General features: G+C 45.2%; 2 protein-coding genes across 2 annotated transcripts in view; one reads left to right on the plus strand and one right to left on the minus strand.

Moving 5' to 3' along the window:
* LOC149370054 (uncharacterized) overlaps positions 1–27,121 on the minus strand; it is a 115,426-nt gene that overhangs the window by 70,711 nt on the left and 17,594 nt on the right. Inside the window, exon 3 of the mRNA XM_089559775.1 lies at positions 21,740–21,815. Coding sequence (XP_089415901.1) covers positions 21,740–21,805 — 66 coding nt within the window. The 5' untranslated portion in view covers positions 21,806–21,815. The remainder of the gene's footprint in view (positions 1–21,739; positions 21,816–27,121) is intronic.
* Positions 12,446–14,186, plus strand: LOC149370056 (uncharacterized). The gene is made up of 5 exons (XM_089559767.1): positions 12,446–12,597; positions 12,674–12,974; positions 13,350–13,523; positions 13,605–13,679; positions 13,982–14,186. Exons 1-5 carry the CDS (start codon positions 12,495–12,497, stop codon positions 14,037–14,039), a joined length of 711 nt encoding a protein of 236 aa, XP_089415893.1. The 5' UTR covers positions 12,446–12,494; the 3' UTR covers positions 14,040–14,186.

Consider the following 27,121-nt stretch of genomic DNA (forward strand, 5'->3'; position numbering starts at 1 on the left):
AGGGCAAACCACAAGAGGCTATTGTGTGCGATGGAGAACTGCGAAGTGAAGGAAAACATCGAAATTTGTGAAGAGTTGGGCACTGCTTTGGGGCCCGCTATACGAAAGCATGCGATTCTTGAGATCATGCGGGCAGAGAAAGTAACGGCTGAGGAAGCCAATGAGGCCTGGGCTGAGATCAGAGAATGCTGTGAGCGCGAGGAGGCCTCGCAATGCCTTGGGTGCTAGGCCGAAAAACGCTCTGGGCGCGAGGCCAAAAAAAGTCGTGTGCGTGATGTCGCAGAACGAGAACGGCAAGAAAGTCTTTGACGCGAAGAGACAGAAAGACGGGTATCAGCCGAGACATCACACCACAGAGACGCTCTCCCGAGGCATCGCCCTACTCCTTGTGCTAGCCCGTTGTGCTCTCAGCCCTTGTGCCGATCATGTAAAGCCCCTGTACATACTGTACATAAATGTTCGTTGACTCACCATAGCCTCTACCGTTTCTTCGCTCAGCTCTGTGCGACAGTGGCAGCGGGCTGATATGCTCCAGTCCCAACAGTGAGACAGGATGGGATGTCCATTCCTAACAGTGGTGGCAGCGGTGAGATTCAAACTGACGCCTTTATCAGACTGGGTGTTTCAGCTAAGACATTACACAATTTTTACAATTCAGCTTTTTGAGTTAGAAGAGCGCTTTTTTCGGCACAGTATTGTCAGCGGTGTAGTACATCAGCATACAGCTAAGACGTGCTAACTGTAAGGCAGGTTAACTAATATTGCATAGTTAGATTTTTAAATATTACTGTTAGGCTCCTTAATTAATGGCAGGCGTGCAGCCGACCATATGTAATGCCCATATCAGTTTTTTTCATTTGAAAATCTGGTTACGCTAAGCTCTGTGGCCCTCAAAATTTTGCCTACTTTGATGAGTTACGTGCACTAAACAGGTTCCTTCGCCTGCAAGCTTCTCAAAAGCACATGTATTCTGGCACGATGTAGCCAAAATTTGTTTGGCCACAGCGCCAAGAGAAAAGGCATTTTCGAAATTGTAAAAACTGACACGGATATTAATTACAGTGGGCTACAAGCCTCCTAATAATAAAGGAGCCTAACAGTAATAGTTAATAACTTAACTATTTAATATTAGTTCACCAGCCTGCTGTTTAGCACATCATGTCTGCACTCTGATGTACTACACCGCTGACAATGCTATGCCGAAAAAAGCGCTCTTCAAACTCTAAAATCCTATTCTTAAAAATTGTATAAAGTCTTAGGTGAAACACCTATATACAATGCAAACCGCGCCCCCAACTTTTGTTCAGAGGCAAGGAGCTGCCTGACAGTCTTGACGACGACATAGTGCAGTTCACCTTTACCGACGAAATCTGCCAACTGTGACAGCAAAAGATATTTATTTGTATCTTGTTGAAGGAGTGTGTTTTTATACAAAGAACAGTTTAAGTCTTATAAACTTAAAGATGTGTTTAATGCATTCATATGCGGGAAGGTGAAAGAACTGAAATCTTTCAAGGTAGGAAAGCGCAGAGATGGCTTCGTCGTTACCGCGGCGACTGTGGACGGCAGCCAAACATTGTCGAAGTCATACAAGGCATGGTGCATTGTGAAGGAGGACGGTACCATCGAATGTGCACATTGCACTTGCAAGGCTGGGAAAGCAGGTTAATCATATTAAGGGCTACAATGCCATAAGCCTTTACCTTACCTTATCTTCCGTTGTTATCAATTCAACCACAAACAACTAAGACTCTCCCATTTTCGAAAATTCTGTACTAATTGTGTTACAGCGCAGAAAAGCGCGACTGTTCGCCTAACTAGGCAAGTGTAATGAAATATTTGGCATACTGCCACAATTCGTCATTGCAAACTTTGTTTCCTATGGTAACAGCAGCCGGGGCGCGGGTTTGCTTGTGGCTTTGCGCGCCACAAGCAGATTTTTCTAGAATTATCTCGTTTTGTTTGTGACACGCTGACTCATCTGGGCTGTTCTAGATTGTAATTGTCATTCGTAGCGCATTGTTTTAAACTTTCCATACCATCCTTAAATTCAACTCGACCCAGTGCAATTGCAGTTTGCATGGTAATGCGACTTGTTGACCTCAATAGTGTTGGGCCAAGGTCTGGCAACTTATACAGCTGCATATTTGTTATAAATGTTACCGGCATGTCTTACTATGTTTTGTGGCACCAAAATGTACAGCGGGTGGAAACTGGTCCGAGACGGCCGACCGAAATTGATTGCTCCGCTGCCATGGCATGCACAGGGAACGCTGATCACCTAGAATGTTAGGTACCCGGACCAGTGCACAAGAGAACAAACCTTAGCACCATGAATGCCCATGAAGGCGGAGCTTGCACTTAAGTGAGAAGGCGTATCAATGTTGCATGGTGGAAGAAAGGCATGTTCCTTGATCAGCTGACAGGCACTATGTACTGCAGCAACTTTTGCGCTGTTACTTTTGAGGACTCCATGGTGGATTGGCATCTTCTTTTTTTCCATAGGCCATCCCCGAGGGTAGTGCGGCAGAAGCGGGTGCGGACCACTTGTCTGCCTGCTTGGCACACGTTGGCTGTAGATTGTCATTTTCTAAGAGGCTTTCTTGAACCTGCCTGTTTTATCAGATATTTGGGACATCCGGGAAAAATACTGGGCACAGCATTCGCCAACAGCACCGGTTTCTTGGGTGCATTTAAAAGTGCCTTCCCATTGAACTCAGCGTAGTAAGATTTTTATACTGTATGCTCGGAAAAGTGCTTCGCACAGACCTGGTCGCTCAGTTGCAATATCCTATCTGCTCTAGGGATTGCCTTACCTGCTCACCTGACCAGCGGTACTCCAAGTAGTGCGAAACTCATTTCATGGGCACCTGCTCTTCCGCATTATAATATTGCCCTCACCTATTGCAAAGGTAAAGCGCATGATAATGTGAACGCTTCATCAAGATTGCAGAACAGCGGTAGGGCTGCCCATTAATCACGCAAGCACGTTCACCATGCGTTTCTTCAATATACTGTCGTCAGACACATGTGGACTGACGAATTCAGAGCTGCATGGTCATCTGTTCATAACCTCCGTACTGCCTCCATCTATGAAGTACCCATTACCAGAACTAAATACAGAGAAAGCCAGCACTGCCTCTATCTCCCCGCAATATTTAATAGTCTACCTAATGAGATAAGAGTTTTGAGGAGTAAACATTTCCATGAGTACCCAAATGGGTACCTCTGTTTCCAAACTCGCAAAGCAGTCCAAAATGAAATACTAGCGTTGAGACCCATTTTACCCGTTTGGGTACCTTGCATTTTCCAATCTGTCCAAGAGATGGCGCTGTGTGTCTGAATGAGGCTGCCCCATATGCAGTCAAAGATGGCTTCCTCCAGCCCGCACGCATGTTTTCGTCCTCGTGGTAAGTAAAGTTTTCTTGCTTCGATATGCAACGCTCTTTTTAAACTCTGTAGCTGTGAAAACTGTGACGACACCCTAGGGGTTTTGCTGCGACATGTTTAGTACAAGTTTCGCAGCAAACATTGTTGCTACGTTTACTTTAAGATGTGGGTACCCAATTGGGTACTTGGGGACTTAGCCGCTTTATTGTAATTTGCAGGCAAGTACCTTACAGATGAAGAAATCCAGGCTCTTTTAGAGCAGAGTGATGCTGATTTGTCAGATTGTGATGATCCGGAGTGGATCGACAACTCCGCACAAGGCTCAGACGAATCCGACGTCAAAAGCAGCAGCAGCTCTGACGACAGTGATGATGAAGTCGACCAGCCATCAACTACACATTGCTTGTGGAAAACTAAAACGTAAGAGTATTTATTTCTTTATTAATTTTTGAACAGGCATATTCAATTCACCACAGATAGCATCCTTAATTTATATAAAATTGAAAAATATTTCGATCGAAATTTGTTCCCGTTTATTTTGTCCAGGTTCACCAGTGTGAACTGCGATGGAGTAGCAGAAGGCATCAGTGAACAGGAACCAAAATCGCCTTACAGTTATTTTTCTCCGTACTTCCCAGAGTACTTTTGGAATGAATGTGCGGTTCAGACTAATCTCTATTCTGTTCAAGAAAGGGGAGGTCGTTCCGTAAAGACAAATGCAAAAGAGCTCCAGAACTTTGCAGGCATTCACATTTTAATGGGTGTCTCGAAGATTCCAAGAGTATGCATGTACTGGTCGCGACTGCTGAGTGTCGAGGTGATCACGAATGCGATGCAGCGTGATAGGTTCTTTGAGCTTCGAAGCCACCTACACTTTTCTGATAGACTGTCTTTAACAGACAAAGAAAAAGCAGAAAGCAGGCTTTTCCTGGTGAACCAAATTATAGAGTTCTTCAGAAAAGCATGTCTACAGCTTACCCGTTCTGCAGAGCTCTGCGCGGACGAGCAAATGATCCCGTTTACTGGCAGGTGTCCAATGCGACAGTGTGTCCCGAGCAAACCAAAGCCTGTTGGGTTGAAGAATTTTGTGATGGCAGCGACTCATGGCTTGGTTTTGGACTTTACAATTTATGTCGGGAAAGGAACTGTTCCAGATGAAGACTTGAAGGAACTGGGCATTGGAGGAGCAGTTGTGAAGGAACTGACTAACACAGTGAATCGAAACGACGTTACATTTCTCTTCACCGATAGGTACTTTACAGCAATTAAACTCGCTGACTTTTTGCTCAAGGAGAACATTTTTCTTACGGGGACAGTCATGGCTAACCGCACCAATGGCCAGGCAGCACGAATGCCAAACGACAGGTCTATGAAACGTGAAGGACAACAAATCGGTCATTTTGTTGTCATCTGCCTATGGGACTGAGCCAGAAGGAAAATGCCGAAGGCGGTCAAAAGAAGAAAAGAAGAGAATCGACGCTGCACAACCCGACATTGTTGCCAAGTACAATGAACACATGGGTGGTGTCGACCTGATGGACCGCTATGTGGCTTACTACCGAACCCAGGTGCGCAGCAAGAAGTGGACTGTGCGCGTTTTCACTCATTTCTTAGACTTGGCTTGCTGCAATAGTTGGGTGCAGTACATGAGGGACTGCGAAAATGCTATGGTTCCCAAAAAGGATCGGCTAGATTTGCTGAACTTCAAAATTAACATAGCTAATGTACTGATAAATTGTTAATTAAAAGACTAGCGCATAAAACTAGGACAAAGACAGAGAAGGAGACAGGACGAGCGCTAAACATCAACTGAAGGTTTACTACACCAAACATGTACTTAAAAACACTTCAGTGGCACATGCGCACACTGAGTTACAAAAAACTAATCAAGAAGTGGCGAACTGTTTCGAAGATACATGGTTTCTTTCCTGGTCAGGGCAAGTGACGTCGTGCTTACACACTTGTCAGGGCAAGCACAACGTCACTTGCCCTGACCAGGAAAGAAACCATGTATCTTCGAAACAGTTTGCCACTTCTTGATTAGTTTTTTGCAACTCAGTGTGCGCATGTGCCACTGAAGTGTTTTTAAGTACATGTTTGGTGTAGTAAATCTTCAGTTGACGTTTAGCGCTCGTCCTGTCTCCTTCTCTGTCTTTGTCCTAGTTTTTTGCGCTAGTCTTTTAATTAACTATGACAAACCAACTAGCCCAGCTTTCCGCCTTGATTGTACTGATAAAAGCAGCCCTGTCTCATTCACGGGGGTCTCATCCAAATGCAGAAAGGGGTGAAGAAGCGACTGCACCAAAGAGAGCCAAGGTGATTCCCCTACCCCCAGATGAGGTGCGCCAAGACCAGACTGGACACTTCCCTGAACATGCTCAGATGAAGTTCCAGATGAAGTGTCGGAACCCGCACTGCAGTGGCAAGTCGCGAGCAAAGTGCAGAAAATGCGATGTGTTTCTTTGCCTTCTAAACAGAAACTGTTTTCGTGAGTTTCATACGCCCTAAGTCCCAGAGTACCCACTTGGGTACCAGCAAACTAACTACCTTCCGTTTGAATTTTTAACGCGCAACAATTTTTTTGCGTCGTTTTGCACTAATTTGTGTCCAATAAACAAGTTTTACAAAAATCGTTCATGAATTGTTGTCTCAGGACTGAAGAGGATAAGAAGGCAGTAAAGAAGGGCCTCTTAACCCTTTGAAGGTTTTTGCCGTATATGTACGGCGGCGGTTTTCTGTCCCACAAGGTCTTTGCCGTACGGGTACGGTTTCGATCTTCAGTTTGAAATTTTGCGCCAAAAGAACAATGCGTGCTTACTGGGGGGTGCTGCCACCTCTTAGGACTTACAAGAAGTGTTTGAATTTTGTGCTGCCTTCTTACGGATATAAGCAGAACTTATGTCTAGCTTTAGCGCGGCGGCACAGACTGTGGCAACACCCCTTTTGTAGTTTTGGTTTCGCCGCGTGATCGCAACGGAGTCGCGCGAAATTTGAGTTTTCTTTTTGTCAGCACTATCTTGCAGGGGCTGCCGAAGTTGATTTCTATCTTTATTGGCGCTGCTCTTAGCTTGCTTATCACCGTTGCTCGCGAGGTATTCTCGCCCTCTGTGGCAACGCGCCTACGCGGTTTCGATTCCGCCGCGGGATCGCAATGGAGTCGCGCAAAACGTGTTTTCTCTTTGTGGGCACTGTTTTGCAGAGGCGGCGAAAGTTGATTTCTATCTTTATTGGTGCTGCTCTTAGCTTGCTTATCACCGTTGCTATTCTATTCTATTGAACATTTTCCAGTTGTGAGTGATGCTGTCACCAAAGTACTGCTCCTAACTTTTTTTCTACTATTTATTCTCGATTATATACATTTTGTAGATTCAAGATCCGCAATAAAGTAATTTGACCACCTGGGAAAGTTTTATTCAAAATAATTCGACCCTCAAAGGGTTAAACTACACTGTCTCGGGATACTGATGTGAACAAAAGGTGGGGAGAAAGGGGGAAACATTCCAGATGTTTCTTGTGTTCTTAGGGTACAACGCTCTCATTACCTTCTCTTTTTTTTTCCAGTTTTAGTGAGCAACCACAAGTAAACCACTTGCTCGTTTCCTGTTCTTGAATGAATTTATTGTGTATTCTTGATGCGTTATTTTCTTTTCCTTCTACATTTTCAATTCGAAATGATTTTTCTGTATAGGTAAATAAGAGACTTGCCGCCTGCTGCCGGGTTTTGCCCAACAAGTCACTGATTGCTTTGGCATGCCCGGAAATGTACTGTACTGCCTGACGGAAAATAAAATTATTATTATTATTATTACTGTGACGGCGGCAGCTGCTGAGGAACTTTGGTAACTACCATAACTTTTCGTCCGGTGAGCGCACCTACCGATTCATTTCTGCGAGACTTCCCCAGTTAACGTTGGTGCGCGTGCATGCTGTGCTACTCACTGTCGCTCAACGAAAAAGTGATTGCCTCACCCCTCTGCTCGTCATAGTAGTCTCTACTCAGGGCCTTCTGCGAGGCGTCAACATGTGCCAGCGGCTTCAAGGTTGGTCGCGGCGGTTGTCCAGCTCTCCTGCTATTTTTCCGGTGAGCGACGCTGGTTGTGTTATAGCAGGACTTCTTTACATGAACAGTTTCCCGGACTGCTGTTAGTTTTGTTGTCTAATTTTTTCTTTGTGTTTTTTAGAGTGTCTCGTTTTTGCGGTCTGCAATGGCTAACCATGATAATCGCATTGCTTGTCAAAAGCCTCTTCCTGCTGATGGAAAATTCATGTTATGTGTAGACTGCCAATTTTCATATCATCTCGGGCAGTCTTGCTCTGGAATAGCCGCTAACACGTTTGCTACCACGGGTCAAGCCAAGAGAGATGTTTGGGTATGCAAAACTTGCCGTACTAACAAAAAGAGACTCAATGGTGGTCCCGAGTCTGCTGATGAAAACGTTGGATCGGAATCCTCATTGCTGGATGAACTTAGCAAAATCACGAGAAGTCTGGAATCGCTGCCGATTCTTCACAAGAAAGTTGGTGCTCTCCTACTGATGCAGGAAGAATTCCCGGCGGTCTCTAAATCTGTTCGGGAGCTCGAGGGATCGGTGTCGTTTCTATCTGAGAAGTACGATTCCATTTTGAAACAGCAGCAGGATTGTGAAAAATTCCAACTATCCCAAGATGCTGAACTGGAAGCTTTGAAAGCAACTGCGTTGACTCAGACAGCGTTAATACAACAACCAGAGGTAAATCAAAATGAAATCGAACGATACAGCAGAATGAATCTTGAGATTCATGATTTGCCTGAGATCAGCAATGAAAACACAGTCACTCATGCAACTGGCATCTAAACTGGAATTGGCTGTGTTTTCATCTGAGGATATTGCAGCTGCCCATTGCTTGAAAGCCAAAACTGATGGTACACCAGTGGTCCTTGTACCATCAAGAATGGTTTGACGCTCGGGGTAAGCTGAGGCAGCTCCGCGAAGATGAATCCTTACCAAAGATCTTTTTCAATGATAACTTAACTAAGACAAACCGTGACCTCTTGTGGAAAGCAAATATGAAGGCAAAGGCGGAGGGGTTATCAGTTTTGTTGGGTGAAGGGAGGGAAAATCTTCGTGAAAAAGAACGGAACAGCGTCTCTTGTTCGAATCAGTAAACAAGCAGACCTGGAAAACATTGTTTAACCACTACGCCTTTTTCGCTCATCGAACTACCCGATTTGATTTCATTTAAAACAGAATTTGGCTACAGCTCGGATCATTATTTCACGGTTGTGAGTATTAACATTCGAAGTTTGCGTAAATATTGGGATGAGTAAGTTTTTAGCCGAATCTGCAGCTGGCTATGTTGACGTGTTTGTAGTAACTGAAATCAATGTTTCTCAGGCTTGCCTTGATACACTCACTTTGCAGGGGTTTTCGGCACATTCGATTACACAAAACGGACATCGTGGTGGCGGTACTGCTGTTTTTGTGCATGACAACTGTGCTGTTTCTCCAGTAGATGTATCTTTTGAGCATGCTGAGGTTCTAATGCTCAGTCTATAAAAAGTCATTTTCTGTGCATCTGTTCTCTCTTAATCCACCACCCTCCTCCAGCCTTTCGCTGTTTCTTAATGAGCTTGATGAAACTTTCCTGCGTTGGAGTGCCGTGGGCCAATTCTGTTTGACTGGTGACCTGAATATCAACATTTTATGCCCTCCGAAAGTATCTACTTGTGATTACCTACCGAAGTTCGCTGCTTATGGTCTAGAATGTACAATTGGAGCTCCTACTAGAGTGGAAGTTGTGAATAACAGACTAGTGCAGTCATGCCTAAATCACACAGCGGTAGGAGCTCCTGATTGTTCATTTCGGTCATGAACGATTTCACAAAGGTTGGACAACCAATACTTCGTAGCATGCCGTCTAGCTTTACCGAACGCGACTGGTACCTCTAATACGGCAGCCAATTCTGGTCAACGCAAATGTCTTATCCCCGACGTCAATCAATCCAAGCTTGATAATCGTATCGCTTCATTTGATTGGCCAACATTAACTAAGGAAATTTCAGCTGGCAAAGTCTACGAAAAATTTTGTATGCAGCTCAAAAGCTTTGAACAACAGTGCACTCGATTGGTAACTAAAGCAGTCAGAAAGGGTCACTGCTGGATGAGGCCGGAAATTCTTAATGCAATTTCGTATAGACACAGTTTGTGGAAACGGTGCAAAAGAAGTCCGAGAAACCTATCTCTGCGTTCAGAATACAAGTCAGCATGAAACACGGTTGCCGCCCTCTTGCGTGGGGCCAAGCGCGATACTTTTTTTTATAAATTCCAGCAATCTTCAAAGGATGTGAGCAAAACTTGGTCGTTGGTAAATTATCTCAGAGGACTTAATTCTAATAAATGTTCTGTTTTCGAATCTTTTCGACAGCCTCCGCCGGCAGTAGCAGATGCTTTCAACAGGCACTTTGTAAAAGCGTCGCAAAGGGCGATTACTCCAACTACTTGCTCTAGTTCGTTAATGCAATCCATACCTGCGTCAGCGTTTCTTCCTAGGATCTTGAAATGTGAACTGGAAGAGCTTCTTTTTAGTTTTTGCCCTAACAAGCCTACTGGGTATGATGGAATACCGTTACACATTCTTCGCAGGAACTTTAATGCGCTGTCAGATATTCACCTTTGTATACTGAATGGTTTTTTGGAGGGTGACGAAATTCCGGAACGCCTGAAAACTGCAGTTGTTTTACCCCTACACAAGTCAGGACATAAAAACATTGAAAACTACTGGCCAATTTCTGTCTTGCCTGCAATTGCCCAGGTCTTGGAAAAATTTTTTTCGCACTATGTCTTCTTTTCTTAACAAATTCTCGGTCCTGAATGATCGCCAGTTAGGCTTTGTCGCTGGGCGTGGTACTGTTGCCCTTCTCGAGGAATTCTCAGATGAACTGTTTTCAGCGTTTGATCAAAATCTTTTCACATGTGCTCTCTTCTTAGATGTAGCGAAAGCATTTGACTCCCTGAACCATCAAATCTTGTTAAGGTTGGACGCGGGTTTTAGAATGGTAAAAAAATCTACTTTTAGAAAAAGTGGTTTTAGAATGGATTGAGGTTATAATATGCTAGCAACTTCCGCTTCCTCAACAGCGTCACTGCCGTAACGCCATGCTTTTTTTTTCTTTCTTCCTTCGACTGCCTGTTTGTGTTTGACGTGCGTTGACGAGCTTAGCGAGTAGGCCTAGCCGTGGTCGTGCTGCGGAGACGCGAAAACCACGTTTTGGCACTACTGTGGCTCACATTTGATTGAGTCGGCTTCAGTGCTTCAAGAGGCTGTTTCCGGAACTTTTATTTTTTGCGTGCAGCGTGGCAGCGAGGAGGCACTCAACGAAGTCGGTGCGACAACTTCCCGACGACTGTGCTGTGTGGGCTGCTTAGCCAAGCGTGCCAATTCGCAATGGAGATGAAATCGATGTTGTCGTCGGCCTCGAGAGTTCCCATGAAGCAAGGCAAGTACGCCACAATGTCGATGGCGAAGAAAGCGGCAATCATCAAGCTCGTCGAAGGTGGCCGATCACAGGCAGACGTCGCGAAAGAGTTTAAAATTTCCATACAGACTTTTTCGGACCACATGAAAAACAAGCAGAAGATTTTGGAGGCGGCAGAAAAGTCTACTGGGTGTCGTCAGAAAAATGTAAGCCAAAGCTCAAGGAGGCCCTCCTTGTATGGCTGAAGTCAACAGTGGCCAGCAAGGTTCCCGTCTCCAGTCCCCTCCTCAAGCAGACAGCCTCACGATGGCGCTTCAGATGAACATTGAAGGATTTAAGGCCAGCGATGGCTGGCTAAGAAACTTCAAAAAGTGTGCTGATCTCAGTTTTAAGAAACTGCGCGGCGAAAGTGCACCTGAGCGTCGTTGCGGACTACCGCTGTGAAAAGTTGCAGTCGCTCTTATGGGAGTACTTGCCGGACGACATTTTCAATTGCAACGAGACTGGACTTTTTTTTAAGCTTATGCCTTTGCTGGTGACCCTTGCCATGATGGAAAACACAGTAAGGAGCGAGTTACTGTTTTGGTCGGCAGCAATATGTCGGGGACAGAAAAACTGCCGATTCTCGTCATCGGCAAGTTGAAAGCTCCGAGGTGCTTCAAAGGCGTAAAGTCCCTGCCTGTCTAAGAACAAGAAGGCATGGATAACACAGCAGTTTTTTGAAAGCTATGTGACAAAACTAGATCGTAAATTTGAACTAGAAGGCCGCAAAGTTTTGTTGTTCGTCGACAAATGTGCTGCACAAGGGCACATAAACAACTTGATGTCTGTGTGAGTCGAGTTCTTGCCACCGAACACGACAAGTATCCTACAGCCGATGGACCAAAGCATGATACGCAACCTAAAGGCGAACTTTTGGTCATGCTTACTTTCGCGTGTGGTGTTGTGCCTCGAAAGTGGAAAAGCCTACTCTGTGGATTTGCTTGGAGCACTTAGCATGCTCGCCGATGCGTGGAAGTCAGTGGCACCCACAACGCTGCGCAACTGCTTCCGCCACGCGGGACTTGTGTTGAATGGCGAGTCGGCCGTCTTGGACGAGGATAGTGTCGTCGAGCAGCTGTCTGGCAGTGAGTACCTCATCGACGACCTTCGCACTGCAGGCGTCAAAATTCCCTCGACCGTCTCGTTTTCGGAGTTCACAGACGAGGACAGAGAGTTAGAACTATGTGCCGGGCTAACGGATGAAGAAATCATTCGCCAAGTACTTGCAGAATCCGAAAGCGCCGATGACGACAACTCACTTGCAGCAGCGCAGCCGACGCAAGTTGAGCTGATGCAAGCAGTCTCAACTCTTTCATCAGCTTACGGTGACACGACGACTCATCGCCTGTTGCGTCCGAAGTGGCGTCTTCTCACGCTAACTGCAGCACACCTCTGGTCTCCTCGATTTGGCTACACTTTCTACACTAGTGTAGGCAGTGTTACACTCGCGCACTCGATTTGTTAGTGTAGCCAGCGCCACCTAACTTCGGCACTCGATTTGGCCAAGCGCTACACGAGTTCTTCTACACTTCTGCACTACCGTTTCGGCGAGTTCACGTCGTGTAAGCGCTTAAGTAAGTACCTAGCAGACGCTTCCGCAGCCATCATGCTGGTGCTCATAGACGGCGTCGAGACACAGGCATATGCCGTGCTTGATGAGTACGGCTCGCATATGCAAAGCTATGGTGGTTTTCTGTACGAGACTGAAGGTGAGTAACGTTGTTGGTTAAGCACGTGGGCTATGTCGCTGTTTGTGATGTGCTGCAAGTTATTTTATTTGTCCAGGCGGCCTTCGCATAAGTGTGCTGCATGTGGCAGCACCCAGCTCGCCTTCACCCACGACACCGGCTGTCGTTGAGGGTGCCAGTCGGCTCACGCCGCCGCCTCTTCGGCAGCCCACGCCGTCACCTCTTCGGCAGGCCACGCCGTCACCTCTTCGACAACCCACACCGTCACCTCTGTCTCGTGGTTCGCCGCCACCGTCCGGTGACGGTGAACGCGAGTCGTGGAGCGACAGGAAATCGCTATTCCTGATCGCAAAATATAAAGAAGCTAAACGTGGCATTGGCAGAAAGGGTGGCTTTAGGTAAGTCGCAGCGTGTGAAATGCCGTAATGACGCATGCTTATACACCAGATAGCGCAGATGCCCGATCTCTGCAACGCACCATAGGCGTACTTTGTGGCGTTAACCCCTTTGATTTTGTTGCTGAATTTTGGATGCACGTTTTCTCAGCCTTAAGTTAGGGCTCGACGTAGTGGCAACGGATATGTTTACTATCTACTTCTAGAAGCACATCATTCATTGTTTCTCGGTGTCATCTCTTCAGTGTTATTAAAAGTTACACAAAAGCACGCAGGTCCGTGGTGTAAACTTGCAACGTGCTGTAACTTATGTTATCCTTATGCAAGAACTTATATAATAGTGAGGTACTAACGCTTGGCGAAATCTTTCTTTCTCAGGACAAAAAAGGCCATGTGGGAGAGACTTGCGGCGCAAGTCAATTCCGAATTCGGCTGCCGCGTCACGCCTCTGCAGGCGGAGAATAAGTGGAAAACAATGGAGAGAGCATATAAAAAAGTCAAATCTAAGAATGGTTCATCCGGCCATTCGCGAGCAACCTGCATGTACGAACGGTATGGACAGCAAGCATTTCAGTTGTTTGTTCAAGTAGCTATCCTCTAAAGATAATCTCTGACCTTCTATTTTCTTGACAGCGAACTCGCCGAGGTGCTGGAGGTCGAGCACCATATTACTCCGGTGGCATTGCTTGCACCAGGAAGAGTAGTTGCGTAAGTCTACAACTTGGCATTTTTTTTTCTGGGATGCAGTATTTTAAAGCTGTGCCATCTTATTGTGTTCACATAATGTTAACTGGCATGTTTTAGTTGTGGTTCTAATTTTCTTTCGCATGCTTGCATGCCTGTGTCTGTTGTGGGGCCCCATACAGAGAAATCTTGACTAATTAATGAATTCTTATTATTGTACATTTTAGATAAATGACTTTCTTGAATCTGCAATTCATTTTTTTTACTTCGCTTTGTAGTGACCTCTCCAGCTCTCAAATATGCTATGTACGCTGCTCTGCTTACAGGAATGGCGAGAAACCAAGCTACCCAACAGCAAATTTCTCTGCCACTTCTCTTATATAGTTACAGCATGGAACAAACAATTTCTTTTGTGTTGAAATTAATGAACCTTTATTAATGAAAGCAATAGGGAAGAAGAAAACATGCTGCCCGACAATGGGCCTGCTGATGTTGCGGAGGAAGCAGCCATACCCTCCCGCAGCACTGAAGCAATACCAGCTCGCAGACGTCGGCAGGACAGGACTGCAATTGGCAGCCTCGTGAAGGTGCTGGAAGAAGCGATGGCGCAGAAGAAGCAGCAGCACGAGGAGAAAATGCGTCTCCTGGAGCGCTTAGTGCGAGCTGCTGAAGCTAATAAATTAGTGTCAAGTTCACATTGCTCCTGTGTGCATTCTTTTTCGGTCAGCACTGGTGCTGGGCTATTAGCTTCCCTCGGCTTTCACAGTGTCCTGCATGCTGCCAGAAAATGGTCCTGCTGACGACATTCAAGGTGAGGCAGCACCAGCACCCTGCAGCAGCGCAGTGACAGCATCGAGGAGAGTCGGCAGAGAGGCACATGTATTGGCAGCCTGATTAGAGTGATGCAGGATGCCAAAGCTGCAAAGCAGAAGCAGCATGATGAAAAAATGCTCCTTCTGCAGCCTCTTGTACTCGTTGCCGAGGCAAATAAATGAGTTCAAATAGTTTCTTTTCGCATGTTGCTTAGCATTGATGCTGGGCTATGTGTCGTCTCCGGCTTTCACAATGTGCTGTGGATGTGTCACTTTCCCTTGGCTCTTCATCATTGCCAACGTCGTCGTGAGCAGGCAGGTCTGCAAGCTCCGATATGAAATCTCTTTCAGAGTTGCACATGTTATGAAGCACGCATGCTCCCATAACAATGCGACAACACTGCATAATTGTCTTCGCATCGACCAAATAAAGTCTTCTGAAACGTTGCTTCAGAAGGCCAAAGCAGTTTTCAATGGCCACCCTCTGCTGGCTGTGGTACTTGTTGAATCCTTTTTTCCACGCCGGAAAACTGGAACCATTGTCTTTGTACGGCGTCAAAAGCCAAGGTAGCATGGGGTATGCGGAATCGCCTAGTATATAATTATCACCGCACTTGTCTGCAGCCTCTTCGAAGAAGGTGCTTTCTCTCAGTACGCGGGCATCATGTGCAGAACCAGGAAAGCCAATGAACACATCCAAAAACCTGTTCTGATCGTTGCAGACTGCTTGAAGGATTATTGAAGGCCACTTTTTCCGGTTGATATATGATGCAGTGGAGTCGTCTGGCTTTAGGATCTCAATGTGGCTGCCATCAATGCACCCCACGGCGTTGCGGGGCCCTTTCCCACCGCTTTTTCTCAGGAAGGCAATTTTGCTGCGGGCCATGTCGGCAGCGCTTGGCCAGCATATTACCTCGCCGCTAACTGCTTGCAGAAAGTTCAGTACCCGTTGCATGCACAGCACAACCGACGATTCAGACACGTCAAATCTGTCAGCTACCGAGTACGTGCTTGTTTGCGCTCCAAGGTAGGTCAGAGTTATAAGGCAACTCTTTTCTGCAGTGATTTGCGGACGACCGGAGACACTTTTCGGGTAGAAGGGCGACTGCAGGAACCTCGCGCACAAACTGTCAAATGTCTCGCGCGACAGCCTGAACAGCCTCTTGAATTCAAAGTCCAAGTATTGAGTTGTCACCTGCTCAAAGTAGCCGTTGACTCGGTGACGGTCGACCCGCGCCACTTTGCACAGCGCGACAGAAAGCGCACACTCAAATTCTTCATCGCTGTCGGAGTCAACGAGTTCCATGGCCGCTGCCAAATAATGCGCCATTTTGACCAACTGTACAGTGCTGAGTCAAGCTGAGCGTTGAAATATCACAATACCGCGCACATGTCAACACACGCAACAAACGCCAACATAGGTACAAGAAGGCCTGCACGTTTCTACACTTTTGTCCTCGATTTGACCGCTGCACCGAAGGCGCTAGTGTCGAGCTACGCTCACATTGGAAGAACTGGCGCTGCACTAGCACGGCACTTTTGGAAACTAGTGTAGAAAGTGTAGCCAAATCGAGGAGACCACTCGTGTCATGGGGTCGTCAGCTGGCTTTTCAGTCCAAGACCGCATCGATACGGTGTACTACTCTGTTGACGAGCCTGCCGAGTGCGCGAGAAATGCGGCGACCGTGAAGGAGCACCTATCGTCGCAGGGCGGAACAGAACGGAAATTCAAGCTACTGGACGTTCAGCTGGAGAGCGACAGCAAGGAGAGTGGCACACAGTTTGTCATCGTGGACTTAGCCGTGATAAATACGATCTGCGGGATTGGGCTTTGTCCCGAGTGCAGCACGAAGAGTGTGACTTTGTCGAAGGTGGCCATAGAGTATGGGCTGTCTATAACACTCATGCTCTCCTGTAGCTCCTGTGACCTGCACGAAGTGCGTTTCTCGTCTCCGCGGGTAGCCGGAGGTGCTAATGGCAAAGCAACGCCTTTTGAAGTGAATGTGCGCACAGTGAAGGCCATCCAAAGCATCGGCAAGGGGGCAACAGCCCTGAGCGACTTCTCCGCTGTAATGAACATCCCTCATCGTGCCTCGCACCACAAGACTTATCAGGGCCACATGAAGAAGATGGTGGGTGCCTGTAATGTGACCGCTACCGAGTGCGAGGCCAGCAGCGTTGCTCACATCAAGGAATTGTATGCAGAGCTCGGCAACGCGCCCGGATATATCGACGTTACCTATGACGGCAGCTGGCTTACTCGCGGACATAGCTCCCACACTTGTGTTCAATGCACAACTGAAATGCACACTGGTCTGGTTATTGACCATGTTGTGTTATCAAACCTTTTCCTTGGCTGCGCAAACGGACCGAAAGAAAACGAGCCAGGCCATGCAGCATGGCTCATCCAGCATGCTCCATTGTGCCAAAAAAACATCGACTGTAAAGCTGGCCAGATGGACGTGGAAGCGGCACTGTGCTTGTTTCGGCGCTCATTAGAGAAGCACAAGCTAAGGTATACTACCATGCTCTCGGATGGGGACAGCCGAACGTTTCATGCACTTACGGAAGACGTAGTCTATGGCTTCATCAAAGCTGAAAAAAAAAAGACTGCATCAACCATGTACACAAGCGCATGGGAGCTGCCTTGCGCGCTCTTGTGGACAAAAAAAAAGCCAAAGGTGAACCACTCAGTGGTAAAGGTAGGCCAACACAAGACAGGATCAAAAAGATAACAAGCTATTATGGTTATGCCTTGCGAAGCCACAAACATGACGTGCCAGGCAGTCCTGGCCACGCTGCAGCACATGTCGTCGACGGATGACGCACCGAGACACGACCTCTGCCCTGAAGAGTCTTGGTGTAAGTTCAACAGGGTTGTGGCTAAGGATGAGGAGCCCCCGCTACACAAGAATAGCCTGCCTGACTTTGTGAGCAAGGCATTGGAGCCTGTGTTTAGGCGGCTCAGTGACGATGCCTTGTTGGAGCGGTGCAGTGATGGCATCACGCAGAACTCCAATGACAGCTTAGATGCAATGATTTGGGATCAGGTCCCGAAGAATCAACACGCATCGCTACGCAGCATTGAAAGGGGAGTGGCTGAGGCTATCAGCAGCTTCAACCAAGGCCTAATGCAGACTAGTGCACAAATTGCCGAGAAGCTTGGCTACAGTGCAGGAGCTTGCTTAGTGCGCCGCAGCCTTGAGAAGGACAGACGCAGGCTTGTTAAGTCCGAAAAGAAGCACTCGGAGAGTAGCGTTACCAAGACCAGGCTGGCAATGCGACACAAGCCTTCAAATGGCCCTGCATACAGCCCTGGTCTGCTGTAGACCGGTTTCATTCTGAGACCGACTAGTTTTAGGTCGTGTGAATAAATATGCGACTGTGTTTTAGCTCTAAACATTGAGTAATTTTATTTGTCTGTAGCAAGGCCATTTTATTGCACAGTCGGAGCAATTATTTAGCTTGCAGAGCTCTGAAACTGGCTTGTGAATTGGTAAATGTTGTTTCTCATGCTGACTCTGTGAGTAGTACAGCCTTTGTCAAAAGTTTAGAGCCCAGGGGATTTGCTTCTAAGCACTATTCTGGCGCTCCTCTAGCACTCACGGAAGTCCTATGCATCGGAGGGAGCAGGATGAAAAATCTTCTTACCTTCAGGAGGTTTGGGACACTGAGCGCGCATTACGAGCAAAGCAGTGCGGCCCAGAAGCAAACCCCCTGGGCTGCAAAGGCTGTACATGGCTATAAGGCAAGCTTTAGCCATTTTTTTGAGAGAGTACTGTCACATATTTTATATCGCCTTTCTCTTGAAGAAAAGAGCTACACAATGATGCCATTCACATTGCTGTAGCTGCATTCTAGCAGAAGTTACAGTTGTCTAAAACTTTAAATGCGTTTTTCTCAGTTGGATGTTTTTGGACACTGCACTCAGCCTTACAGGGTTCTTTTTATATCCCTTTCCGACCCAGCGACCAGTACACTGGACATAAGAAACAAAGTGATGAAAAAAGCGGACGAAGCCCAAAATCAAAACCGAAACCACTCCCACGGCTTCCGGAAGAGACGAGGAATACCTCGATTGAGACAGTTCCTCTTTCGGCCACATCCTCTCAGGAGGGCAGCACAAAGCAATGGCGTCCTCCGTGACCAAACGGCCACGTGCAACGTGCTCAAGTAAGTAATTTGTTTTACCGTTTTCTCCTCACTCAATTCAAATAAATAAATTTGTGCGAGATAACTAAGCTGTGTTTGAAACGTGGTTAAAAGTGTGCCTTATTTACGAGTAGTTTTTCCGCAATGCGACAATGTTTTTATGTCCAGTGTACTGGACACTAGGATTCAACCGGCGCGTTTTGTTCAAGTCCACGTGCAAAGCAGGTTGCTTTTGATTTTAAATATTTTCTGGCGCCAAATTTGCAGAACTCCTAATGTCGTGGTAGAAATATCTTGATGGGGATTTTTCATTTAAGTAGCATGATTTTGAGCACTATTTGGTTGTTTTATTTGCAGAAAAGACGCTCACTAGTGAAGAAATTCAAGAGCTTTTGTTTGGGGACCAGTCCGACCTAGACGTCGATTCGGACTCTGGAGACAAGGTTGAGAAATTCCAGGCAGAATCTCCACTGGAAGAAAGCAGTGACGATTCTTCAAGTGGAGATGAATATGACCAAAACGAAAAGTTTGACAAAGGAGCGCGACCGCAGCGTTCACGCCAAAAAGTAGCACAGTCGTGGACGGCACAGGCATTTACAGCGCCGATTGACATCGAAAGAACCACATCTGCGCAACCCTGTCAAGAGCCACAGATGCCTTTGACATATTTTAAAGAATATTTTGAAGACGACTTTTGGGAGTTTATAGCAACCAGAACGAACTTGTACGGGGTTCAGACGAATGGGACCACCCTAGGTATAACAGCCAAAGGATCCAAAGCTCTCTTTGGAGTGCACATTGTAATGGGGAACCTGAAGTTCCCTCCGGCCCGCATGTATTGGGCAGCAGCAACTCGAGTATCATTAATTGCAGATGCCATGCCTACTAGACATCAGTTCTTCCGTCTCAGAAACGCCTTGCACGTCTGCAACAACGACACCGATTATGATGAAAGCAACCGATGCTGGAAGGTTCAGGCCCTTCTAGACCGTGTGAGAAAAGCCTGTCTGAAAATTCCCAGGTGTAATGCAGCATGTGTGGACGAACAGATGATTCCGTTCACAGGCAGAACACAACTGCGTCAGTATGTTCGGGGGAAGCCAAACCCGACCGGACTCAAGAACTTTGTGCTCGCTGACTCTCTCGGTAGGGTATTGGACTTTGAAATCTACCAGGGTGCCACAACATCAATTCCCACTGAGCACAAAGACCTCGGAATCGGCAGAGGGATTGTCATGCGACTTGCAGGCTCAATGCCTCGAGGGGATGACTGCGTCTTGTGCTTTGACAGATTTTTGACGTCTGTGCCGCTAATTCAGCGCCTTCTTGAGCAGGGAATGTTTGGTCACAGCACAGTGATGACAAACAGAGTCAAGACAGCTCTCAAATCCAATCAAGAGCTACTTGCTGCAGGACGTGGATCTAGTCATGAGAAGGGGAGCGCTGACGGAAAATTGGTAGTGGTGAAATGGATGGATACGCGGTCAGTTACGCTGCTGTCTTCATGTTGTGGAGCTGAGTCAGTTGACTCTACAAGGCGCTATGACAAGAAACAGAAAAAATACGTTGAAGTCGAAAGGCCTGCAAGTGTCCGATTCTACAACAATCACAAGGGAGGGGTAGACCTGAACGACTTTCTCATCAGCCTGTATCGCATAAAAATGAAAACTAAGAAATGGCCTGTAAAAGTCATTTTCCACTTCACGGATTTCACCTTGGTTAACAACTGGCTGAGTTACAAAGAAGACACCAAAGAGGCAGGCTACACGACGAGTCAAGTGCTTCACCTGCTAGACTTCAGGATGCAGGTAGCAGAAGCTCTTATCAGGGGCTCCCAAGAAAGAAAACGGCGTGGTAGGCCATCTACAGATGCTACTGTTCAACATGAACACCACCACAGGGCTGCCGTGCAAATGCCAGGCCCTGACGTGCGTTTTCATCCAGAAGGCCATTGGCCAGATCCGCAAGTGATGGCAAATTCCTCCAGGTGTCGACTCTCCGAATGCAAGGCAAAGTCACAAGTTCAGTGTACAAGATGCAAAGTTTTTCTTTGCTTGAAGGCAGGCAAAAACTGTTTTCGCAATTTCCACAGCAAATAAGCGCCAGAGCTGACCTTAAGTTTGGATGTTTCATCGAGCACAAAGACGATACTGCAAGAACATGTCGCTCCTAGTGCAAGTTTACTTCTTTTTCTTAAGTCAGGCAGTACTGTACTTGTGATTCTAAGAACAGCTAAGCTCTTGAGATGACGTACAGCATTGCTCAATCAACGAGCAAACCAGATAATGTGCAACAAATAAATCCCAGTGTCCAGTATACTGGACATGGTTCTCAGTTCAAAACCACCGTACTTACTGTCTTCATAATTTTTCACATGCTCTTAACCTCATTAACCTCTTAACCTCATTAACCGCAAAAAACCACCAGCGATTTTTTTTCTCGCCTACAAAAAAATTCGGGATGCAAAGAGATATGTTGTTGTTGAGTGAAATTGACAACTTTGGTATCATTGTAATCGCACTGAAAAGATCTCGGGGGTGATGCTATTTATATTACCCTAGCTTTATATTTCAAATTACGAATTAAGATGGGAATAAGAGAAAATTAAACAAAATCAGTCGCAGTGCATGTTAGTCAGTTTCTTTGCTTATAAATTGCTTTCAAATTAATAAAAATAGCATCACAAAGCATGTCTTCGGCATTCAGACCAGACATTTACTTTTTGCCAAGTTCCGTAAGAAGTACCCTTCAAAATTTTTTAGAAGCGTTAACACTTCCTGAACCAGTGCAGCTATGAAAGAACTAATTACACATTTGATATCAGCGTGAAAAACTCATCAAGACTGTAAAGTTTCATTCAGATTGCACTAAGAATAAAAATTTTTTTAAACCCACTTCCCCCCTTAATTGTTATGAGTCTTTCTTTCACTTTACCTGTCAGAAAATAGGGAACCCTTTCTTGTAACTTCGATTTTGTTTACTGTATTTCAAATACAATAAAAACCTGTGTATTGCTGTGCCAACTTGCCGGGCGAAGCCCTACAAGCCGCTTGTAGCTTTGTAATGAAATATGATGGCAATAAAGTATTGCTATCATCATAATGACAAGAATTCACTCACCATTTGCTGTATCCTTGAATATGCTTTGTAGTCTGACAGCACAGTTGTCCAACTTACCCAATACATCCACTCCTCACTGTAAAAGCAGTGTAATAGTATGTAATGCTTTACCTCACTCAGAAGCACCAACATGCATGCATGCAATTGGCAAATGACAACATTGAGCTATATATTGGCGATTTTTACAAAATCGATGCCACGCTGCAGTGGTACCATGAACTAGTCCAAGAAGGATCAGTACACACAGAACCATGTCATTTGCTCCCTTGCAAGTGCTTTGCTGGCACATTCAGACATTATTTTTCTATAAAATAAATATACCCTGATCACATGGACATTGGCATGCTAATGAGATACAACAGCAACTAAAGGGCACTGCCCAATTTTTCTGATGCCAGCGATGCAAAGAGAGCATGGAGGGAGCAGGAAGTTTTCCAGCTGTTGTGGAGTGCTTGCAGGACCATGAAAGCGCAGCTCTTACCATGCAACGAGACTATACAGAGAATTCAATTTTTATCTGCGGGAATTTAAAAAATTCCTGTGAGCAAACTACTGGCCTAATCGAGAGCAAACTTCGCTCACGGGGTAGCATATTATGGGCTACGTTATTTTAGATGTAATTAAACGTCGGTACTTGCCTGCATTTCCTGAAATTAAGAAGAAACTGCTGTCAACTGCGAGTAAAGCTGTCGCAGACGAGAGCTGCACGGGACCCGAGCAGCTGGTTTGACAGGGCGCGCCATCTTCCGGAAGGCGAGATTCGACGAGCAGACGAGCCGGGACGTCGTTTGCCTCGCCTTCCGGCATGTGGCGCGCCCTGTCAAACCAGCTGCTCGGCTCCCGTATAGCTCTCGTCTGCGACAGCTTTACTCGCAGTTGACAGCAGTTTCTTCTTAATTTCAGGAAATGCAGGCAAGTACCGGCGTTTAATTACATCTCAAATAACGTAGACCATAATATGCTACCCCGTGAGCGAAGTTTGCTCTCGATTAGGCCAGTAGTTTGCTCATAGGAATTTTTTTAATTCCCGCAGATAAAAATTGAATTCTCTGTATATTTCCATAAAGAATGTTTTTCTGGCCTAGAAGGGCCTACGTAAATATGAGGCTCTATTTCTTAAACATCGCTGAGAACACGTAACGGCCACATTTCAAACGTGAAGAGTAGTGCACGACTGTCTCTGTAATTGCAAGCCTTATTACAGCATGCACGTATTAAAATATAGTACACTGCTGTTCATGGAGAATGGAGAGATGGCGATATGTGATTTCATTCGAATACAGTTTCATTCTGATTATTTTTGCATTTTTAACCGCCCCATGCTCTGTCACTGGAATCAGACAAGATGGGTGAATGGCGCGAACAGAATAGAATCGCACAAAAATTCTGTCATAGCGGCCTTACATTCCCTGCATGCCTTTCATCCACCGCTTACAAACTGACAGCACAAGGCACTGGTAAAAATCGCGCCGAGAAGACAAGGCACAGAAAAAGACAACCTCGTTCTCACTTTCCACGTGCATGCATGATCATAAATCTATGTTCATACTTAATATAGCACAAGGTTAATAAAATTTATGAGCACAAAAAAAAAAGGCAAAAGGCCGCAGCTTTATCCGTTCAAGTGACAGTGACTGGCAAGCTTTTCTAGTAGCTTGTTTTTTGGAAAGCGGCATCACAATGTGATAATCGCTGGTTCTTCCTCACACCACCCTCCCATTTTAAGGTTCACCCATTGTACAAGGGCCCTCACCATTGATGACATGAATTTTACATTGCTTCCAAAGCGCGTGTTGACTGCCTACCGCTCCACTTTCATGCCAACCATTTTCAAACAAAAGAGCAATTTTTTTCCACTCTCCTCTCTTTCCTCTTTCTTTTTTTTAACACCCCTGAGAAAAGAGACTGTTCAGCTTGCACGATGTTGCCACCATCGAGAAACCACAATGAGTTGAACGCAAAATTTTAAATCAAGTGTGATTCGACATAGGCTGATCATGAGAGCAGTCCTCCGTAGCACTGCCATATGAATGATTGTATGTTAGGTATGGTTTGGTTTGGTTTATTGGGGCTTAACGTCCCGAAGCGACTCAGGCTATATGAGAGACGCCGTAGTGGAGGGCTCCGGAAATTTCGGCCACCTGGGGTTCTTTTACGTGCACTGACATCGCACAGCACACGGGCCTGTAGAATTTCGCCTTCATCGAAATTCAGCCGCCGCAGCCAGGATCGTTCCCTATGAAACAGGGTGGTCGCAGGAGCCACCACGCTTGGTATTTCATTTGGTTAACATTTCTTTAAACCAATCTGTCAAACTTCATCATATTACCTATAAATTTGTCATTTTTCTTTAAATAAATTCTTTTGACTTTTACATATGACCAATTTTTAAAGCTAAACTTGTATCCTTAAGTCACTGCCCTGCTTCTGAGCCACCATTCTCCCAATTACTTTTTGCGAAAGTCTACAGCAGATGCATTCATTTTGCCTTTGTTATCTTTATACCCGAGGCCCTCTGGGAGAATGACTATGCCTGTATTGAACATCTGGACAGATACTGCCACATTCTAGTAAAATATGTTCAACTACTTCTATGGATTTACTGCACATGTGTCATCTTTTTGATTAAATTTCTTTTTGAAGCTTCATGTTCTTAGACCCGCTTCAAAGAGTAGGGCACTGCCTCTTGAGTACCAGACATGATTCCTTCCTGATCTGTCTTTTCCATTTTATTTATTAATTTATTTATTTAGAAATACTGCCAATCAAAATCGGGATCATCGCACAAAGGCCAAAAACAGAATTCAACAAAGAAAGTACATAAAACACAGCATTACAACTGTATGTGAACAGAGGCTATTAGGTTAATAACAATAATAATAACCGGTGAGGAATAAACATGGGAGTAGCAATTAATGAAAAAAGTAAGAACAGCACGATGCATTACACACTAGAAAGGACAATTTTCATTACTTAAGATAGAGCACAGGAGCTGACGACATGGTGTTTATTATGCACATTGTGATGCTAGTAGGTGCGCTTCATATGTCTCTAAATATTTTTCTAAACATGAGCTGGTTACACTTGATGGTAGGTTATTCCATTCTCTAATGGCTAACGAAAAAAACGAATGTCTAAAACAGTCTGTTGAATCGATATTCTTCCAGTGTTTGTGAGTGCTTATGTCTCGTTGTTCTGGATTTTGAAATACACCTTGTACAATCTGTATGTTCACCATGTTGTGCATTAGTTGATAAAGTAGTTTCTTTCGTGCAATCCTGGCGCGGTTTTGTAACATGAGTGTTCCAGCGTTGATTATTAGTTTTGTGGGTGATTCAGTTTGTCTGTACTTGTTATAGATAAATCTTACAGCTTTCCTTTGAACTCCCTCTAGTTTCTTTAGTAGTTTATCTGTAAACGGAAACCAGGCTATATTCGCATATTCAAGTATAGGTCTCACAAAAGTATCGTAGGAAAGTAATTTAATGCCTGATGGTGCGTCTCGGAGCCGCCTCTTGAGAGAGAAAAGTCGTTTCAGTGCAGATGACGTAATGAAGTTCATGTTAGAGTCCCATTTAAAATCAGATGATGAAATTAAATGAAGGTATTTATGCTGTGTAACTACGGGAAGCAGGATATTGTTTAGTGTGTATGAGAAGTCTGACACGTTATGTTTCCTGGTAATTCGCAAGATGGCTGATTTTCCGATATTAAGACTCACTTGCCATTTCGCGCACCAACCAGATACCAACTGTAATGCACTGTTATGTGTTACATGGTCGTCTGGAGAATTAATTTCATGGTACAGTATGGAATCGTCAGCAAAGAGGCTCATTTTAATAGGAATGCTAGCACGTAAATCATTGACGAAGATTGTGAATAAAATAGGTGAGAGAACACTGCCCTGAGGCACAACAGCGAAACATCAGTTATGTTGGACTTTTCATGGTTAAATTCTACAAACTGTGATCGATTAGCTAAGTAGCTTTTAATCAAGTTAATAACTGGTCCTTCACCTAGTGTAGATTCCAGCTTTAGAATTAGTTTTTTATGGGATGCACGATCAAATGCTTTAGAAAAGTTTAGTAAAATGAGGTCAATTTGCTTTTGATGGTCAAAGCTTAGTGAAACGTCATGTATTAGTTCGACGAGCTGAGTGAAGGTAGACAGTTTTGTGCGAAATCCGTGCTAAAACGGTAATGTAATTTGTTTACATTCAAGGAAGGATGTTATATGTTTCAATATTATGTGTTCCAGTAGTTTGCATGCAGTACTAGTACGTGAAATGGGCCTAAAGTTACAGACTTGATCTTCGTCTCCAGATTTGTGGATAGGAATTATTTTGGCTAAGTTCCAGTCTGCTGGAAGGGAAGACGAAGATAACGATTTGTTAAAAGTAAGGAATAAGTATTTCGCCATCCATTCCGCACATCTCGTTAGAAATGCATTGGGCATATTGCCGCGTCCAGATCCCTTTTTAGAATCTAATTTTAGCAAGAGGTTGAGTACACCAGCCTCATCAACGGTAAGGGGCTGAAGGCACGTGTTGGGAACTGTTAAGTGCGGTAGGTTTTCGTCATCAGCCGCGAACATCGACTGAAAGTAATTATTCAGTGAGTTGGCTCTAAATCTGCTTTCGTCAGGACAGGACTCATCCCATTAGTATCTTGTTTTTTAGGGTTCAAGTATTGCCAAAATGTACACACAGAATTTTTCAGGAAGCTACCAAGTTCGCCTTGGTGACTTTTATTTTTGATTTCATATTACTGATTGCACCTGAGAGAATACAACTTCCTTTGATACTGGGTTTTGTCTTTAAAGATTTTTCTCAGCCTTTCGCTTGGCATGAATGATGTCACGATTTATCCATGGGTTATGTTTATTTGTTTTCTTAGTTTTAACAGGTACATAGTTAGTTATGCAAAAAGCTATAATTTGTTTGAATCTTTGCCACAGTGTTTCAGTGTCAGTGCTACTGTCTAGTGCAAGCTGCTCAAAGGAAGAGAATTCGTAAGATAGGTGGTAAGATAGGAAAATGATAGGAATGATTTTGAGGGTGTTTGCAGGTTGGCTCAAGCAACCTGAGGTTTTCCCCTCCCTTGTTCATTTTGTTATCGCCAAGGACCATCTACCACACCCTCTCTCTACCATGGACTCCAGTCTGAAGTGAAGATGACGGAACAAGGTAAGCCTCTCCCCCTTCTTTCATTGGCACATGTAGCGTTGATAGGTGATAGTCAATACAAGCACATCCACAATCACTTTCCTCCCGGAGAACATGCACCATACATTAGGTTTCAGAGCGGCGCCAAAACCAGTGACATAAGGAAACTGATAGCCGCAGCACCACAGAACATCACGCACTTCGTCATTCACTGCGGG

This window comes from Amblyomma mixtum, chromosome 1 (genome assembly GCF_055824585.1).
Source record: "Amblyomma mixtum isolate Tamu chromosome 1, ASM5582458v1, whole genome shotgun sequence".
Taxonomy (NCBI): domain Eukaryota; kingdom Metazoa; phylum Arthropoda; class Arachnida; order Ixodida; family Ixodidae; genus Amblyomma; species Amblyomma mixtum.

What these genes read in the sequence shown, in the direction of transcription:
- LOC149370056 (XM_089559767.1), top strand. Translation starts at nt 12,495, where the DNA reads ATGCTGGTGCTCATAGACGGCGTCGAGACACAGGCATATGCCGTGCTT. An exon ending in TTTTCTGTACGAGACTGAAG is followed by an intron (nt 12,598 to 12,673) that starts GTGAGTAACGTT and finishes TTATTTGTCCAG; the next exon opens with GCGGCCTTCGCATAAGTGTG. An exon ending in GCAACCTGCATGTACGAACG is followed by an intron (nt 13,524 to 13,604) that starts GTATGGACAGCA and finishes TTTTCTTGACAG; the next exon opens with CGAACTCGCCGAGGTGCTGG.